The 18,534-nt window shown below is 40.2% G+C and overlaps 1 protein-coding gene and 1 pseudogene across 6 annotated transcripts; both read left to right on the top strand.

Moving 5' to 3' along the window:
• The first annotated feature begins 17 nt into the window (after positions 1-17).
• On the top strand, positions 18-18,004 carry Acad8 (acyl-CoA dehydrogenase family member 8). Of its 6 annotated transcripts, XM_087214265.1 has the most exons (12): positions 30-286; positions 6,118-6,182; positions 7,476-7,576; positions 8,406-8,575; positions 9,125-9,234; positions 9,624-9,700; positions 10,095-10,232; positions 13,284-13,419; positions 13,515-13,612; positions 13,933-14,085; positions 15,327-15,429; positions 17,232-18,004. In XM_087214265.1, exons 3-12 carry the CDS (start codon positions 7,481-7,483, stop codon positions 17,282-17,284), a joined length of 1,134 nt encoding a protein of 377 aa, XP_087070391.1. In that variant the 5' UTR covers positions 30-286; positions 6,118-6,182; positions 7,476-7,480; the 3' UTR covers positions 17,285-18,004. The 6 variants fall into 6 exon arrangements, with proteins under 6 accessions (XP_087070390.1, XP_021098440.2, XP_021098439.2 ...); XM_004862673.3 differs by lacking the exon at positions 6,118-6,182 and having other exon boundaries at positions 19-286; XM_087214266.1 differs by lacking the exon at positions 6,118-6,182 and having other exon boundaries at positions 149-286; positions 7,448-7,576.
• LOC106010884 (translation machinery-associated protein 16-like) lies at positions 3,053-6,111 on the top strand (annotated as a pseudogene).
• Positions 18,005-18,534: the final 530 nt, after the last annotated feature.

The following is an 18,534-nucleotide window of genomic DNA, read 5'->3' as shown; positions in this document are numbered from 1 at the left end:
ATCTCTGGGAGCTGTAGTCCCCGCCCCCCGCCCCCGCCAGCGCCCTGGCTCAGGACCGAGGGGAGAGCCCGGTCCCAGAGTGCTTTGGGACTGGGCTTTCTCTGGGTGCCTCTGGGCTGGGCGTGTGGCGCTGGCCTTGCCGGTAAGACGGGAGTGAGGGCCAGGCTGTACCGAACAGCGATGTGGTGCGGCAAGAGGCGCCTCGGGCTACGCTTCGGCTGCCTGTGCAGCAGCGTCTGGGTCCGCGCACAGGCCCGCCGCCGACGCTGGACCGCCTGCATCGACCGTAAGGACCTTCCTGCGTGAGGGGACAGTGGGAAACAGCTGTCTTGGATTCGGGTGGGCGTGAGTGAGGGGCCGCGGTCTCCCTGCTCCGTCCTGTCACCCCGGACCCTCTCCCCGCTGGGTTCGGTCACCCCGGGACCCTTTCTCCGCTCTGTCCTGACACCCGGGACCCTTTATCCGCGCCGTCCTGTCACCCCGCGCCCTCTCCCTGCTGGGTTCGGTCACCCCGGGTCTCTACCGGCTCGTCCAGTCACCCCAGAGTCTCCTGTCACGCCGGTAACCTCCTACGGGTTCACCTCCGGGTGCTTAGAGAGGTTAAGGAACTTGTGGCTTTTTTGTTTGTGTGTCAAAATCCCGATAGGTTCTAAAGATAGTGAGAGATTGTAAGAAGCTGGGTGCTGTTGGATGGACAAAGCTTTGGGTAATACACGATTTTTTGTAACTTAAAGCCTGCAGATATAAAACAAGTATTGTTGAATCGTTTGCAGGACAAATACTGCAATTCCCCCGGCTAGTGGTGTGACTTCAGCCATTGAGACACTCTTTCACTTTTTAAAAGAAATTTTATATTCTTAGAAGTTTTATTTCAATTTATATACATGTATTTCTCGGTGAATATTCTGAGAATTTGTGAAACTCAGATATATTTATAATTTAGAGGAGGTGACCAGAATAATTCTTAGTTTTATGATTTGCCTGGAAAACTGACCAATATTGTCAGAATAAGTCTGTCAAAGTCTTTCCACTAAGCCGCAAGATCAACAATAATATAAACCACATCTGTCTCAGCATTTCCTAGGTTGATGTCCAGCATATAACATATGCAATGAAATTTGCTTAATAGAGGAGTGAGTTTTCATTGCTATTAAACAATTTTAATAAGTCAAGTGAAAGGAAATTGTCTAGTTGTATATTTATGTATCAAATTAGTTGGTGGGCTGGAGATTTAGTTCAGTGGTAGAGCATTTGCCTCTACTGAGGCCTGGGGTTCAGTCCCCAGTACCGCAAGAAATAAAGCTAATTGATGCTAAACACAATATGCAGTTGTTGGTTAACATATCTAATTATTTCATTGCCTATTTACTGTTAAGTATTTTTTAAATTAAGATTTTTCTTCTATGTCGTGTATTTGTTGTGTATAATTTGTCTTATAGGTAGGAAATTTGCTCAGTATCTAATGGGAGTGCATTTTACAGTGGCCTGAGTCTTTAAGATGTCCCTCCCTAATGTCCTGAAAGTTGTAGTTAATCATTTCAGAACCAGAGCTGAAAAGTTTGATTACTTGTCCAGTCCTCTTGCACTACAATTTTCTATGACTGCAGCATTCTTTGAACACCAAGATTCTCAGTTAGAACTCAGTTCTCTAGTTAATTTTCTTTCTTGGGTGCATTTAAAAATGCTTATATTATTCATAGGTTTGTGAGATTTGCTTTGTGCTTACACTTCAGTTGCTATAAAGTCTTTGCTCATTTCACTTGGTCTGTTTTCTTATGGAGCTTTGCCTTTTTAATGTGTGTGTGCTGCCACCTTGAATTCTGCCAATGACTCTAGGCAAGTTCAGGAGCCCTGTTATTTGTTTTTTATAGTGTATTTTTCCTGTCAGTTTAAATGTTTTAGTCACCATGCCTTGGTTGTTTGAACTATTTAGGAAGTAGCCATTTACTCCACTAAATAAGAAAAAGATGAAGATTTCTTAATATTTATTGAGCTCAATTTAAAATTCTGCAGCACTTCATTTTATATATGATGTTTGTATTATTAGCAATTATGTCATCCTTTTTGTGAATGAACTATTCATCTTTTGTAACCCCAGCTATGGTACATAGTAGATGCTCAATTAATATTCATTCTTTTTTTGAACAATACATTTAGTGTATTGACTTATTTGACTTATTTGACTATTGGCATTGTTGGAAATCAAACCCAGGGCATGCATTGTATCACTGACATGCATCCCCAGCTCAATAAATATATTTTTTGGAGTGATCTTTGAACTATAATCCATAGCAGTATTTGTTCCATTGCATGAAAAAATATAATTATTCTGTACTGCAAACATTTACTATTTTTAAAAAATGACCTGTATCCTCCAATCAGGAAATCATGGATTGTTTTTCCCTAATCATATTCCTAAAGTGGGTTTCTCCTCTGGGCTTCTTCAGAAAGCCTAATCTTGCATCCTCACAACTCTTCATTTCTAAGTTTCCCTTTTGAATGAGTGGTACCCACATTTGCCTCAGAGAGACAGACCCTGCCACCTGCACTTGGTTCTGTAAAGACTATTCATCACTAGTGGGCACTTAGGTAAATTGTTGTCTAATATAGCTCTATAGTCTTCATTAGTGCTCATTTGGTTGGTAAATGACCAACATTTCATATTGAAAGATGATACTTCAGAAAGTAATACAAGGATGGAACTAGAAGGCATCATATTAAGTAAACTAAGCTAGTCAAACAAGTATCACATCTTTTCCCAAATATATGTAGTCTAAAAAAGATAACGTGAAAGGAGAAAAGAAACTATTATTCCAGAAGAAGGGAATAGGGGGAGGGTGATGTAAAAAGGAAGTTAAAAGAGACTATGATATTGGCATGAATTTATTGAGGTGTGCAAGTAGGTTACAAAAGAGTATGTGTGACGGTCGGGTCTGCCTGATGTCAGTGGCCCCATGTGTGTTGGGCTGGAGAGTGGGCGTGAGAGCTGCTGCTCAGGGCTGTGAGTCTGTGAGGTCTGGAGTGCTGAGGTCCCCTGTGGCCTCCAGGATGTCACCATGTCTAAAGCACCAAAGGGAAAAAGCACAGAAAGAAAAATCATCCACCCATACGGTAGAAAAGATGCTCAAATTACAAGAGAGGCCCACAAACAAGAAAAGAAGGAAAAATTTCTAAAACTTGCTTTGGAAATTTCCTAACATATATACAAATTTTCTTCCAAGATTGAAGAATGAAAAGGCTTTACGTCTCAACTTTATTGGTGAAAAACTGCAGTGGTTTCAAAATGAGCTGGACCCCCAAAAAATGAGATATTAAAAAAAAGACGCTTGTGAATTAATTGAAAGGTACTTAAATCGATTCAGCAGTGAGCTGGAGCAGATTGAGTTACACAACAGCATTAAGGACAGGCAGAGAAGGCACCACCAAGCCCGGGAGACAGTCATCAAGCAAACTATGGAGTGTGAACAACAGCAATACGAAGGCTATGGCCTTCAGATTCCAGACATTTTACATGCAAGTAGTCTGAAAACCTTTAGGGAATGAGATTTGGATCTGAAGAAATTGCTAAACATTAAAATGAGAAAACTTTGTGCGAATGATGCAGTTGCTAAGAAGCACAAGAAGAAAACTCAGAATTTAACTATAGACAAAGATTTAGGGCAATTGGAACTAAAAGGCAAATCAAGTGAATCGGATGAAGAAATGACTCCTGTGGCCTAATTGTCCTTACTTGAGTTGAAAATAAGTAATATGAGAACTTTAAGTCACACTCATTACTCATGAGAAATAATTATCTAGTATTTGCTGTTTAACTCATTCTCATAATGTGAATCACATTTGCAGTTTCAAATATGGTATTGTAATTTTTATTTAAAAATGAAAGTTGTGTCTCATTTATATTAAATTGCTAAAATAGAAGATATAGTCTGTTTTTCATTACTATAACAAAATACCAGAGGCTGGATAACATAAAGAAAAGTTTATTTAGCTCATGGTTTTGGAGGCTGAATGTTTAGACAGCACAGTGCTGGCTCTGGCAAGGCCTCCTCTTGCTGCTACATGTCATGGTGTGTGGTTATCACAGTGGTGGGAGGGCACAAGAGAGGGAAAGATCACATGGCAAGACAGGAAGCCAGAAAATGGAAGGGTCCCATAATGACATCCCACCAGGCCCTGTCTCTTAAAGGCCCAAGAGAATTAAATGATTTCAGGTTAGCTCCATTTGATTATTATATTATTTTCTGCTTTCTCATTGTAAAAAGTGATAGCTTTTATTCAGACCTAAAGGTTAGAGAACTAATGATTATAATTGTTACTTCTGAGATAATTACTTAATATATTAAACATATTTCAAGTACCATGACAAACATGGATATTCTAGAATTTTGCTCTTCAAATAATTTACTAAATGCTAATATATGTTAGTTTTCAAGAAAAGGAAAAAATAATGCTGTGTGAGATTAACTAGGTATCAACTAAATTGTTAACAATTTATACAAAGTGTTACAACTTTTATACTTCTGAAAATTAAAAATAAAGTTTATTTCTATAAAAAAAAACAATATGTGTGGTATTGTCAGTTTTTTTAAAAAAAATACACTGATACGGGGCTGGGGATTTAGCTCAGTGTTTCTGCTACCTGCCTCACAAGCACAAGGACCCAAGTTCGATCTCTGGTACCAAAAAAATATATAATGATATGTAGAGATAATCAAGGAATTGTCTAGAATGGTGTTAATTTATGTGTTTTAGTCTTTCTCTGGGAGTGAGATGCTAAGCACATTTTTCTTTTTAAAAGTATTTTTTGACTTGTGCTATTATAAAATATTTCTAAGGGGAGGAAATTAACAATTGCTGCTCCATATATGAGGCAATGGTTATGTTAGCTTGATTGTAGTATGTTGTGTTGATAGCCCGACCACCAGTTAGTTATCAGGTGATGCCTGATTGCTTGATGAAGTTACAGTAGGGGATGAAAGAATAATATACAAAGAACAAGGAATAAAGAATAATAAACAATAGTTTATTACTGGGGGGTGCAGGGAATTGATCTTAGCTCTATGTTGGCTCAGACCACGAGCTCTGCATTAGTCAATATTTATGATTACACAACATAGCAAGGGGGCATGAAGGCAGATGTAGGGAATATGAGAACTAATGCACTAATGAGTAAGGCTGTAAAAGAGGAGTAACTATGTATTCTTGTGAAGGACAGGTCACAGTTAACAAGGTACCTGTGCTATCTTGCAGGTCATAGCTAACAGGCCACCTGCATTATCTTTAGCTAACGTTTGATCTTGGAGAAGGGCTTCACAGAGTCATAATTCCTCAGCTGCAATGTTTCCTTGCTATTAGATATGTCACAACTTCATTGATCATTGAGACCTCAGTTGTGACCATTGGCGTAGGAAAGTCTGTCTCCATATACCAGCTGGAAGGTCAATGAGCAATTCACACTTAGGCCTTGGAATGACTCATAATTTTAATCAATAGCCGAATTTATAAGCCAACTCAATAATATCTAAAGCCTGCTCAGTGCAGTTTTAAGCTGGTCCCCTGCAGTAGTAATCATTTCAGTATATATATATAAACATGATGGTGTACACGTCCAAAAAAAAGTAATACCAAGCCGTGCATGTCCTCTTTCCCCTTTCATTTTCCCAGCCACCACTGTACTACAAGGTTTCATTGTGCCTTGAAATATAGACATGGACTCCTTTTAGTTTCTCTTAGCACACCTGAAATAGGTGATTCTTTCACAATGAAAGAAATAATTGCTAACAATGTAGGTCTCATTGTCCCTTTACAAATTTCTGGTCCTATTGCCATGTGCTGCTTCCCAGATTTTGCAGTCCTCTTTTTTCTAAATTCTCCATGTTAGTCCTAAAGGTCACTTTCCCAGAGGAGTCTTGTCAATATATCCTTTACTTTTATCCTTTACTTTTTTAACATACTTTCCTGTATGTATTTAGGAATCTGGATTATCTTGCGAAACATGGAAAATATTTTAGGCCTTATTTAACTACTCGACAGCTCTGCTTTCCAATTCAATTCTATCTTATTCTATGCGGTCTTTGAGAAAGCTGTAAAAACTAAATTCTATGTTTATGCCACTAGGGGATCGGGTTACTTTAAGAAAATTTTAATGCTACTCTGAGATGAGCAGTCACCTTTTCATGAAGGTAGGAAGAGATTTCTTTCTCCCATTGTCTCTGATGAAATACATTATGGTCTTAAGTTTTATGTTTCTTTCTTTCATCATCAGTCTTTTCCATGAAAGTCTGATGAATACAGGGCAAATGCCTGGCCTTATTGTTTGATATTTACCTTAATTGGAAGATTAGCCAAATTAGATTTATGGTGATTTCTCAATTGATACTTTAAAGTTAATATGTTCATGAAAAGAGGCAGCTATAGTCAGGTGTATGGCTTGTGTTTAGATGTCCCCCCAAAACCTCATATGGTCTTAGGTGGGGCTTTTTCATAGGTGGCTGAATCTAGAGAATCTAGAGTGTGTGTGTGATTGACTCAAGATACAGTGCTAGACCTGAGGGCACTAGTATTAAGGATATGAGTGCTACCCACCTTAAGTAGTCTGAAGAAGATAAAATGGGCAGGAAGACAGTGCTGAGGTCCCTCATTGCTTTTACTACCGTGTGGGCCTCATGAACTATTATTTTCCTCTGAGATGCCCCTCTCCCAGGTGCCACTCTGCCTTGGAGCCAGTAAACTATAGACTGGAATGTCTACTTAACTGTAAGCTAAATAAACCTTTCCTCTTTCAACTTTGAGTGTCCAGTATCTTGTCTCAGCAACGAGAAAAGTAACTAAGACATCAGGTATCCTATTATACACAGGTAAGGATAAGATAGGCTACCAGTGCAGAAAAAAAGATGTTTATTGTAATTTGAGAAACATGTATTCTTCCCCCACCACCTTTGTCTTTCATGCTGGGTATGGAACCCAGGGCCTTGTACATGCTCTACCACTGAATTCCATCCCCAATCCTTCTTTTTTGTTTGTTCGTTTGCTTGCTTGCTTAATGTGGATTTATGAAGAGGAAAACAAATATTTTTGAAAAATAAGTAGTAGGTAAGTTAAGTCAGCCAATCCATTTGGGAGTAAAGGAGGAAGGAAAATAATGATGCTAGTTGCCAGTATCTTTATCCATCCTACTTTTCCCACTCTGATCCTATTTCTCCCCATTTTTTTCACTGTGGCCTCTGCCAGTTTAGAGCTACAACTGTATTTCACTAAGTAGTGAAGAGATGTCTCAGAAGTCACTATGTACTGTCCCTTCTTCACCTGAGAAACTTCTTAGTGATAGATGATGCTCTACTCTGGCTCCTAAAGGCCCTATTGTGTGGGGGAAATGCTACAGTTGGTCTACTGTCTCAGCTTCATGGTGCTTCTTATTGGTGGTACTCTTTTCTGACACCTGTTGTAGATTTGAACATATACAATCCTGCCCACAGCTTCCATGGGACTAAATGAGGAACAGAAAGAGTTTCAAAAAGTGGCTTTTGACTTTGCTGCTCGGGAGATGGCTCCAAACATGGCACAGTGGGACCAGAAGGTAAGAGTTTTCCTTCTGGCTAGATGTCCCTACAAATGTTGTACAAAATGACCCTTACCATCATCTCTTTATAATCCTAATTGCTCCGTATCTATCCTCCTCTTCCCAACACTTAACTATAAGTGATTTTTTTTTTCGGTACTGGGGACTGAACTCAGGACCTTGTGCTTGCAAGGCAGGCACATTGCCACTGAGCTAAATCCCCAGCCTAAGACTTAACTATAAGACAGAGGACTCATAATGGGTTATTCCTTTCATAGAAGGCATCCTGATCCTAAGATACCTGTTTTCTTTTTAATTGAACAAAGATTTGGACATACTTAAAACCAATGTAATTCTGTAGGTAATTAAAAAGGAAAACAAGTCAGGTGTGATGACATGCCTATAATCCAAACACTCTGTGAGGCTAAGGCAGGAAGGTCACAAACTCAAGCCCAACCCAGGCAACTTAGTGAGACCCTTCCTCAAAAAGAAAAAAGAATCTAGGGCACTCTACCACTAAGACACATTCCTAGCCCTTTTCACTTTTTATTTTGAGACAGGGTCTCACTGTGTTATCCAGGCTAGCCTTAACCTTGTAAACCTTCTGTCTCCATCTCTCGAGCAGCTGGGATTACAGGTGTATGCCACCATGCCTGGTGAAAAAAACCTTATAACACCAGGAAAATAGAGAACACACATCAACTGACACCTATGAGATGACAGAAACATTAAGAGAATCCCTCTACTCTTCGAAATGCGAATACCCTGTTGCCCTCATTGTATTCTCTAAAGGTGAGTCCATCTCTAAAATAGTTACTGATAACTCTGCTCTGATTTTTGCACATAGGAACTGTTCCCTGTGGAAATGATGCGAAAGGCAGCCCAGCTAGGCTTTGGGGGACTCTACATTCAAACAGATGTTGGTGGGTCTGGACTATCACGGCTTGATACCTCTGTCATCTTTGAAGCCTTGGCTACAGGCTGTACCAGTACCACAGCCTACATAAGCATCCACAAGTGAGTGCCAAGCTGGGACAGCACAAGGTAGTGCTCAAATGGGTTGACTGGAACATTTCAGATTCATAAGGAAAAGACTAATCATGTCAAGTGGGTTGCCCCTGAGGAACTAGATTGTTAATAGTACTTGAACTTGATTTTGCTGTCTTATACATTGTTTGGAGACTCAATTTGGCCAGATTTCTCCAATAGAGTAGTCAGAATCCTGTCACCCCTTCCCTCAATCCACAGATGAAACCTCTAGTAATTTGACAAAATACATATAACTGATTTTTAGATAATTTAACCCAATTATAAGTAATATCAGAATCCAGGTGAGAAATACTTTGGTCTTGGTTATCTCTGGGTATTACATATTCTAGGAATATGTTTTAATCCAGTCCTTTCCTTTAAAATTGAATCTGCTCAGTTGTGACTTTTCCCTTCTCATTCCCTCTCTGCTTTGCTCTGTTTTGCTGTCCTTTGTTCTCTTTCCCCACCACTCCCCATTTCCTTTTCATTTCTGTCTTTATCTGTGTCAATGTCTTTCCTTCTTGGTGAACCAATCAGCATGTGTGCCTGGATAATTGATCGCTTTGGAACTGAGGAACAGAGGCACAAATTTTGCCCACCGCTTTGTGCTATGGAGAAGTTTGCCTCTTACTGCCTCACTGAACCAGGTGGGTTTGTCATTCTCCAGGTGAGATCTAATAAGGAGAGTGGTATAACTCAGGTGTAGCCACTGAGCTCTCCTTACTGCCCACTGACACAGAGGCTGTTTCACACGCAGTTTGGTCATGGAGTAATGAGTGTCTCATAACTTGAAGTCACAGGACCCAGAAACCTTTAGGTCAGAGTCTCTCACAGCTACAGACCAGACCCACTCAGTAGTGACTCACTGCAGGCTGGTGTGTTGGGAAAGCCACAGTGGTCTGCTTGGTGCAAACAGTTTTCACAAAGTACAGAAAATTCTTTTAGCTGTCTGGATTTTAAAGTAGTGCATGCTAAAACCCTGTTGGACGCCCTTAACTTCACTGACTTCTTCACTCCCTTTTAATCCCTGCCTCAGGAAGTGGGAGTGATGCTGCATCTCTTTTGACCTCCGCTAAACAACAAGGAGATCATTACATCCTCAATGGCTCCAAGGTACCTGCATGCTGTCTTCCCAGAGCAAATTGGAGGTTGTTCCTATCTTGCTGCTGACATCCCTTAGTTCCTTGAGTCTGTAAGTTAATGTTCCCATAGGATTTTTATGTATTGAGAAGAGAACCTCTTGAACCATTTCCCTTTATCACCTCACTGTTTATCTCTTCTGATTCCAGATAATTTCATTCATTTCATTCTCTTTTTTTATATTCTTAACAACTAAATTCTTGTTCTTTAGTCACTGCAGTTACCTTCTACCCCACCTCGGTTTCCGTGTTGTACTTTATGTGTCTTATTGTTAGGGGGACTCAAGTGTTTTCCCAGAACTGGGAACTGGTCAGAACTCACAGTTTCTTGACACCCACATACCCCAACCCGGTTTCTAATGCCACAGGCCTTCATCAGTGGGGGTGGTGAATCAGACATCTACGTGGTCATGTGCCGAACTGGAGGACCAGGCCCCAAAGGCATCTCCTGCATAGTTGTTGAGAAAGGATCCCCTGGCCTCAGCTTTGGCAAGAAGGAGAAAAAGGTGAGTGACTGTGGGATAAAAAGCAGTTCAAGGTATGAGGTTCAGCTACCTGCCACTGAGCACCTACACTGTTTCATGAAATAGGCTTCATGATCTCTTTGTGACCTGCCTTTGAAGCAGGTGTTTCTATTATGATTTTCAGCAGAAGCCTAGGGTATTTCTAACACATCAGGCTTCTGGGGAAAGGGACAAAGTTTGCCAGTAAGCTTCACAAACTACCTGTTATTTAAGTTTTGCTATCTCTCTTACATCTACTTTTGCCCTGCATTTCTTATCTAGCTGATGCTTTGTTGAACTTTATCTCAAGAAGAGCTAGCTATAGAAGATCTGATATTGACCAGAGGACTCAGGAATGGAAAGCATAGAGTCCACTTTTCTTTCAACAAAAATAAAGTAAAACTCATTGAGGGGATTGTGAGTATTTCAGTAATCTGAGGAGGACAGTGTTTCCATAGTTACTCTGAAAATAAGGCATTTCTAGGATTATGATTCCTCAATCTGTGGTAATGTAATTGTAATTGGTAGTAAGGCTGAAACTCAAGATTTTTTAGACTAGGTAATCAAAACAGCTACCCCTGATTTGTACTATTATTAGGACTTTTGGGGAAAAGTCAGATAATGAAATGACCCTCAAATATACCTCTCATATCTCCTAGTGTTTCTGTATTTTCTTTCATGATCCTTCCTGACCCTTTGTAACTGCCAAGGAGTTATGAGTTGTAGTCCCACATTTGTAACATAACATGCATTTACTAGGTACCTACTGTGGACAAAGCCTTTTGCTAGCTCTAGGAAGCAAAAATATTTTTTCTTATGATGCTGAGGATCAAACTCAAGGCCTTGTGTATGTTAGGCAAGTGTTCTGCCACTGGACATGGAGATGCAAAATTATTAGAGTCACCTACAGAGCTGTTTTGGATTATAAAACATGCTGATATATATATATATATATATAAAATATATATATAAACTCTGTGATATATAAGATATATAGCTATGGATTTTTTAATCCTAGAAATGTTTGTCTTGGGTTACAACAAAAGACATACAAAACTGACTTGTAGTCTGGCACAGTTTTACAGAATCAAGTTATACTGGTGTATTTGTTTTTATGAAGAGAATGATGATTATTTTAACTCGCATAGGTAGTATCCACTCAGTATTTCTGCTGTCTATTGATAGAACAAGTTGAGAGTTTAGAAAAAATTACAGATATTTTAAATAAGCACAAAGTGTATTTTCGATCTCTTTGTTTATTATATATATTCTTTTGTTTTCATTTTTATTAGTTTTACTTTATGTATTTTTAAGTGTAAGGGATCTTTGGAAGAATACCTCTTCATTCACTAGACAGCTACCATGTGCCCACCATGTGCCAGGCACTCTTCTAAGTTACTGGTACAGCCATGAGAAAGATGTGCCTCACCTTATGGAATTCACATTTCAGTAGGCATCTGTTACCTTCCATTGTGCTGTTAGAAAGGAAATTAAGCAGAGTGCCATGATTCTGATTGAAGAGGAATTTTTTTTTTACATAGGAAAGGGCTCCCTGAGACCAGAGCATTTGAGATGAGATCTAAAGTATTGGAAGAAGCTGTCTCAGAATTATGGTCAGCAATAAAAGCAGACACAAAGGGCCTGAGGCGAGAATAAGCTTAGCCTATTTGAAGAGATGAAAAAGAAAAGAAAAAGATATGGCTGGAGTGTAGTAAGCAAGAAAGAGGTGATATGGGATGCAGTTAGAGAGGTGGTCAGAGCAGCAGGCCTTCCTCCTTCCCTGTTCTTTGTTAATCTTTCCTACAATAGTGTGCTTTCACTTGACATATTAAACACACTATGCTGCTGAGAGTAGTAAACCTCTAGTTTTACACTGACTTTATGGGAGAATAATGAGGACTTATTTTATCTTGGATTTAATTGTTAAAGGTTTTATATAGAAGAATGAGTTTCATTACCGAGTGGTGGAAGTGAAGACTCTTTCTTATAAGAAGGTATCAAAATAATAGAGGGAAGAAGAGACAAGACTGACAGTAGGATTGGAATCTAGTAGTAGTGGTCCAGTTATGCAAGGTCTCCCAAAAGGTACAGGGATTACCTGCCCTTTTTGGCTGCAGTTTTCCAGGGCTTCTGACAGGATTAGGAGAGGAATTCTCTCCACAGAGGGGAAGAAGGTGGATATTTTCACAGCACAGAATTAGCAGAAGTTAGGAGGTAGCAGCTATTTGTTCCATAATAATTAGACCTTCTTAAGGTCAGAACTTTCTGCTAAATTCTTGCCTTAGGTGTTTATATTCTTTTGGGGGAAATAAGGTACACAGGTAACCACTACACAGGTCAGTGTTAGACGATTTCAAATGGTGGTACAGACTGAAATTTAAAAAGAGCAAGTTCAGGGACAATTCCGGTGGCAGGAGGACTCATTTAAGCTAGATGGTGGTGAAAGTGGGGAAGAAAAGTTAATGGAAAGAGCAAAATAAAAGAGAGTATGTTTGAGAATCCAAAGGCTCCATGTGCAGGCCAGCTTAACAGAATGGAGATAGGAGGTAAAGGTTGGGCCAGGTGTTGGGAGGTGTCAGAAAATGATAGAAGGTCTTGTGTAAAAGAGCTATTTTATTAACTAAGGAAATATTTTAAATGCTTTGAGGAAATGATTGATGTAAAACCAGTAGCATCAAGGAGCTTACTCACAGAGACGCCAAAAGTGAGGGCAGATCCTGTCCCAGTCCTACAAGAAGTTGTGCAAAATGTTTGTGGATGGGTTATTTAGTAAGAACCAGCCTCATAATGCAATGTTAGCATGTCTGACTCCAGATTATTTAGTAACGTAAACATCTGCAAGTAGATTCTCTTAATGTGTTTTAAGATGTTTAGTTGAAATGAGTATGTTTGTGAGTGTTGACAAGCCTTTAAATCTGAACTTTTTCATTTTACATTCTCATGGATCAAAGTCCCAGGGTGCTGGACCCCATATTTCACAGGCTTCCATCTACAGGGAATGCCACCTTGTGTGTTGGACTGTTAGGCAGCCACCCAGTCTCTGATTTTTGCCAGGTGGGATGGAACTCCCAGCCAACCCGAGCTGTAATCTTTGAAGACTGTGCTGTCCCTGTGGCCAACAGAATTGGAAGTGAGGGACAGGGATTCCTCATTGCTATGAAAGGACTGAACGGAGGGCGGATCAATGTTGGTGAGGACAGGAAGGAGTTGGGCAGGGAAGGAGTGGTCTGGAGCCAGCAACACTTTCTTCAGCCTCAGTTGAATGTTAGCATTCTTCTCCTCTAGCTTCCTGCTCCCTGGGGGCTGCTCATGCTTCAGTCATCCTCACCCGAAACCACCTCAATGTCCGGAAGCAGTTTGGAGCACCTTTAGCCAGGAGCCAGGTACAGTCCCAGGTGTCTCTGCATTTGCTTTCCACTCCTTAGACCTGCTCAAGGGTCTATATTGTCTAGGAGAAGCCACAATATCCCTCGTGGAGCCTGCCACCATCTTAGCCAGAGCTTGTGCTTTATTTCTACCAATCATCTTTTTCAGGAGGCAATACTGTCAAAGTACAGGGCAAGCAATATGGACTTAGGAAGCAGTGAGTTTTCCCTGAAGAGGGGGCAAGAGTCTTTGAACCATTGGCTCGCTTGGGGCCCAGATCAGGTGCCTGTCTAAGCTCCCCTGTCTTGTCTGGTTCTTGTCTCCCCTGTTGCTGTAGTACTTGCAATTCCAATTGGCAGATATGGCAACACGACTGGTGGCTTCAAGGCTGATTATCCGTACAGCAGCGGTGGCTCTACAAGAAGAGCGGGAAGATGCAGTGGCGCTGTGCTCCATGGCCAAGCTCTTTGCTACAGAGGAATGTTTTGCTGTAAGTGATAAGCACTGTGGCCCACTTGGGATGATCAGGAAGCAGCCCCTGGGCCAGAAATGTTGAGAGACATAAGTCAGGTGTGAAATGTGGAACCCAGCTGGGTCACTGCAAGAGTTGCCATGGGGCTTATGGATATGAATTAATTTAGAAGGGCAGGGTGGGGGTGGCTCAGTGATTGAGCACCTGTGTAGCATGTGTAAGGCCCTGGGTTCTAGCTCCTAGCACCAAAAAAATTGGGGGGAAAATATCATTTAACCAGTTAATTAACTTGTGAGAGGCCTATATGGGATCTCTAGCTAGGTTTTTAGCCACACTTTATTATGGCACTGACATCTGGTTGTATTCCTTTGGGAGGTTCAGAGCAACCAATGCTTATAGCCCAAATTTAGCACTGTTATGTTTACATGGTCAGGGGCTAAACCATTTTCACACAGAGGTGGCATTAAAACTAGGTAGCACCTGAGTTTCATATAATTCACCCAGGGTGGTTGTGGCAATTTCTTACCAATAGGTGATAAATGAGAAAGACAAAGGTCTGAGTTTTCTCTTTAGTGGAAGCTGATAAATTCACTAGGTGAATTTTTCTTATTGCCTCTGACCATGTAGAATACAGAGCCCCTCTTTGGGGTCAGGTGGTTATCTGTGGGTTGTTCTTCTTTCTTCAGTTTCCAGCAACATGCAAGATCGGGACAAGGGTGGGGAGGAAAACCACTTTTACGCCTGTGGGACTGCATAACTCTGAAATCATAAAACTTCTTAGCTCCAACTGTGATTGAATGTGAGTTAATGGATAAAGATGCTTGTTAGTTTTGGGACACTAGATAAAATATGTAACAGACCTAAAGTCCCAAAGTAAACTACTCAACTCCTTGTTTGCCCGGAACTGATGTTCCAGACACCACAATCTATAGAACAAGCTGCAGATGTCTGCTGACCGTCAGTACGTGACAGTCGACCACTAACGTTTGTCCCTTTTCTTTAATTCTATATGTTAACCTCCCCCTCAACCCCCAAAAGAATAGCCTCGGACTCTGAGCCAGTTGCCTCTCTAAGCTACTTTGCTTTGGGAGTGCCGTCTGGCCAGATTAATAAAGGTCTGTTTTACTTTCCAACTTGTCCGATGTGTTCCTTCCCGGGTGTTCTTCACTGCAGTCAGCTCCTCGGAGCATTTGGCAAGGCCCTCGGTCTTACACTCCACAGTCTTCCCACAATCAGAGAGATGTTTTTTCTCCTCACAGATCTGTAACCAAGCTGTACAAATGCATGGAGGCTATGGCTACCTGAAAGATTATGCTGTTCAGCAGTTCATGCGGGACTCCAGGGTCCACCAAATTCTAGAAGGTAAAATTTGCCAGAGGTTATTCTCTTCCTTTTGGGACAGTTCCAGGATCGCTGCTTTTCTCATCTGTCTCTATGCTGGCTGGTCCTCTGGGTCCAGTCAGGCCCTGTCTATCTTTAGGCTTCCTCCTTCCTTCCTTTCTTTACCCCTGCTCAGGAAGTGCCCTATTTTAGCATTACAAAGAGCACTAGCCTGGGAGCAAGCAGATTCTGCTTTGTTTCCATGGGTAAGGCATCATATTACTCCACTTCTGCTCTTTCTCTTTGTGGATTTGAGAGAAAATCTAAACTGAGATAGTAAAGAGAAATCCTGTTGAAAACTATAGCAGTGGCTGTTCTTTACTGTTACCAAGGGCTTAGAACTCAAGGATCTAAGAAATTCTTTATAGTAACTTCTCAGACAAATATGAGCCAGTATGAGTACCAGCAGCTCTATAGATTAATTACAAGCTTCATAGTCTAGATGATCTCTGTCAATATTACTAGCAGATTTTTCGATATAATAAAATGTCAGTATATGAGTATTTCCTTGTAAAATGCATAAGTCTTTGGAGTCAGGCTCAGAATATGGCCATCTCCACTCTTCAGGCAGTCTTATTGGAAGCTGGTGTTGGTAGCTGGGGCTGTTACACTTTAGGACAAGCAGATAGGGAAGAGGCTTCTTTAAGTGACTTTTCAGTGAAGCAATGTGGGGCTACTTTAATGGGGACATAGGAGCCTTTGAGCATTGACCTCCCTGCCTCTTTCAAAGCATTCTTCTCAAACCTGAGCACACAGCAGAAGCCCCTAGAGGACTTGTGAAAACAGATTATTGGGCCCCACCTTCAGAGATTTTGTTCCAGTGTACCTAAGGGAACTGAAACTTGCATTTCTAACAAGTTTTTAAGTGAGCCTGCTGCTGCTTGTTTGGAGTAACCACATACTGAGCCCCACTCCTTTAGTGTTCTGTCTGTATCATGGGGTTCTAAAGCTTAGTCTGCTGCTTTCTACTGTCAGCTTTATCTCTAATATATATTTATTGAGCTTAATTCTGAGTGTTCATATTAACTTTACCAGGGTTTTGTGACTATGGGAAACTGTTTTCATTGTACCACTATCTTTTAATTTGGCTATATTAAGTGGGAAACATTTATCTTGAGTCATGGTATCATCTGCTAGTAGAAGGATTGGGGCACTGGTCACTTTGTTTCATTGTGAACTCTTAGCTAAATCTGGAATTTTAAATTCTGCAAAGGTTTTATGGTTTTCTTTGCATTATAGGCCACTGCTAAAAGTGAAGCAAACAGTTCATCCCTTGATACTTTCCTTTCAGGGAAAATATTTTCTTTTAAAGTTCAGTTTTCTGATTACCAAAGAAACTTATAAAATATGTGAAAAGTAAAAAATAAAAAATTACTCATGTTTCTACATCCAGAATTATTATTTTGATTACTTTGGTATATCTTCTTATTTCTTAAATTTGTGGGCTGGAAAATGAACCCAAGGCCTTGTACATCCATGCCAAGCAAATACTGTATCACTGACTACACTCCCAGCTCTGTACTTTATTACTTTTTTCTGTTTTTGTAGGCCTATAGTTTTTTTAGGTTAGTGTTATACTACTTTTAGTCTGCCTTTTTTAAATACAAGCATTTTTATCAGAAGACATTTTAAAAAAATAAATAGTATTTCTTATTCTGTCATTTCTTTCTATTTTAGAGGAAAGTTTGTGATAGTCCCATTCCCCCCAGAAACAAAAGCATCAATTCTAGTTTAAATCCATGACTTCTCTGCTGCTATTAAATCCTTCTTTTGCCCTCTTGCAGGTACCAATGAAGTGATGAGGATGCTGATCTCTCGACAACTGCTTCAGGAGTAGCACCCATGCTTAATATGTGGGCTCTTGGGTTCCAGATGGATCTTGGATTGGAGTGAAGGGCTGAGCTCTTCCAAGATAGGCGGCAGAGCTGTACTGTGTTTGTGCCAATATCAGTTCTCAGATTGTAACAAAGTTCTCAGTGTAACTGGAAGAGGTGTCCTGATTAGAAATGTCACAAGACATACCACCTTATTTTCCTAATGCTGGAAAAACAGCCAGTGACTATTCAGAACCAAAGTCTTGTCTTGGACCTTCATTGTCTTGATTTGTCTATTCACTGGATTCCTCTGGGGGCTTGGGTACTTCCACTGAGACTTTTCCCAGTTATAGAGCAAAGGCAAGGGGAAAGAGAATACCCACCTGTCTTGCTGTTCTCTGTACACAGCATCAGTATCTCTGGATTTCACACCTCTGGATATAGATCATAATAAAATGAGTATTTGGGAAAAGTCCTAAGCTGTGATTTAGGGTATAACTCTGCTTCTGGACTACACAAATATCAAGGGCTAAGATTATTTGGAAATTTTTGAATATTTGATGCTACCTTTTCTTTTTGAGAAGCTGATGGTCTAAGAATGGTAATCAAGGTTTCTGTAACCCTTCTTGAGAAGTACTTAAAGTATATTTTCTGAACTTGTTTCCTTTTTTATAGTTGCTTCTCTTTTTAAATATTTTTGATCACTACATTAATAAATGAAATCTACCCCTTTCTGTACTGTCTACATGTCTACTAAGGTTGGCTTTTTTTTTTTTTCTTTTGGTTTTTTGAGACAGTGTCTCACCCTGTAGTTCAGGCTGTTCTTGAACTCACTGTGTAGCCCAGGCTGGCCTCAAACTCAGGGCAATCCTCCATCCTCCTGCCTCAGCCTCCCAAGTGCTGGGATTACAGGTGTGTGCCACCATTCTTGGCCTAAAGTTGGCTTTTAAACTAAGCCTTTACAACTGTTTTTAAGATTTTTACTATATTTGATTAAACATTTAACTGGATTTTGGAATAACAATTAAAAATCTCTCCTAGGCAAATTTTTGTCTTTTAAAAAGTGTGCTCCTTAAGTTATTAATAGTTTTGCAAGCTAAGCATTGTTTATGATATATGAAAACAGATTTAAAGTAATATTCAAAAACAAGCACTTTTAGAAAACAGAATATTCCACTAGGCATGGTGGTACATGCTTGTAATCCTAGCTACTTAGGAGGCTATACAAGTTTTAGTCTGGGCAATTCAGTGAGACCCTGTCTCAAAATAAAAA

This window comes from Heterocephalus glaber, unplaced genomic scaffold (assembly GCF_053883595.1).
Source record: "Heterocephalus glaber isolate CG9 unplaced genomic scaffold, H.glaber_assembly_v1.0 deba00001446, whole genome shotgun sequence".
Lineage (NCBI taxonomy): Eukaryota > Metazoa > Chordata > Mammalia > Rodentia > Bathyergidae > Heterocephalus > Heterocephalus glaber.
The sequence above is the reverse complement of the archived record's forward strand: the minus strand, read 5'-3'. Positions and strand labels throughout refer to the sequence as shown.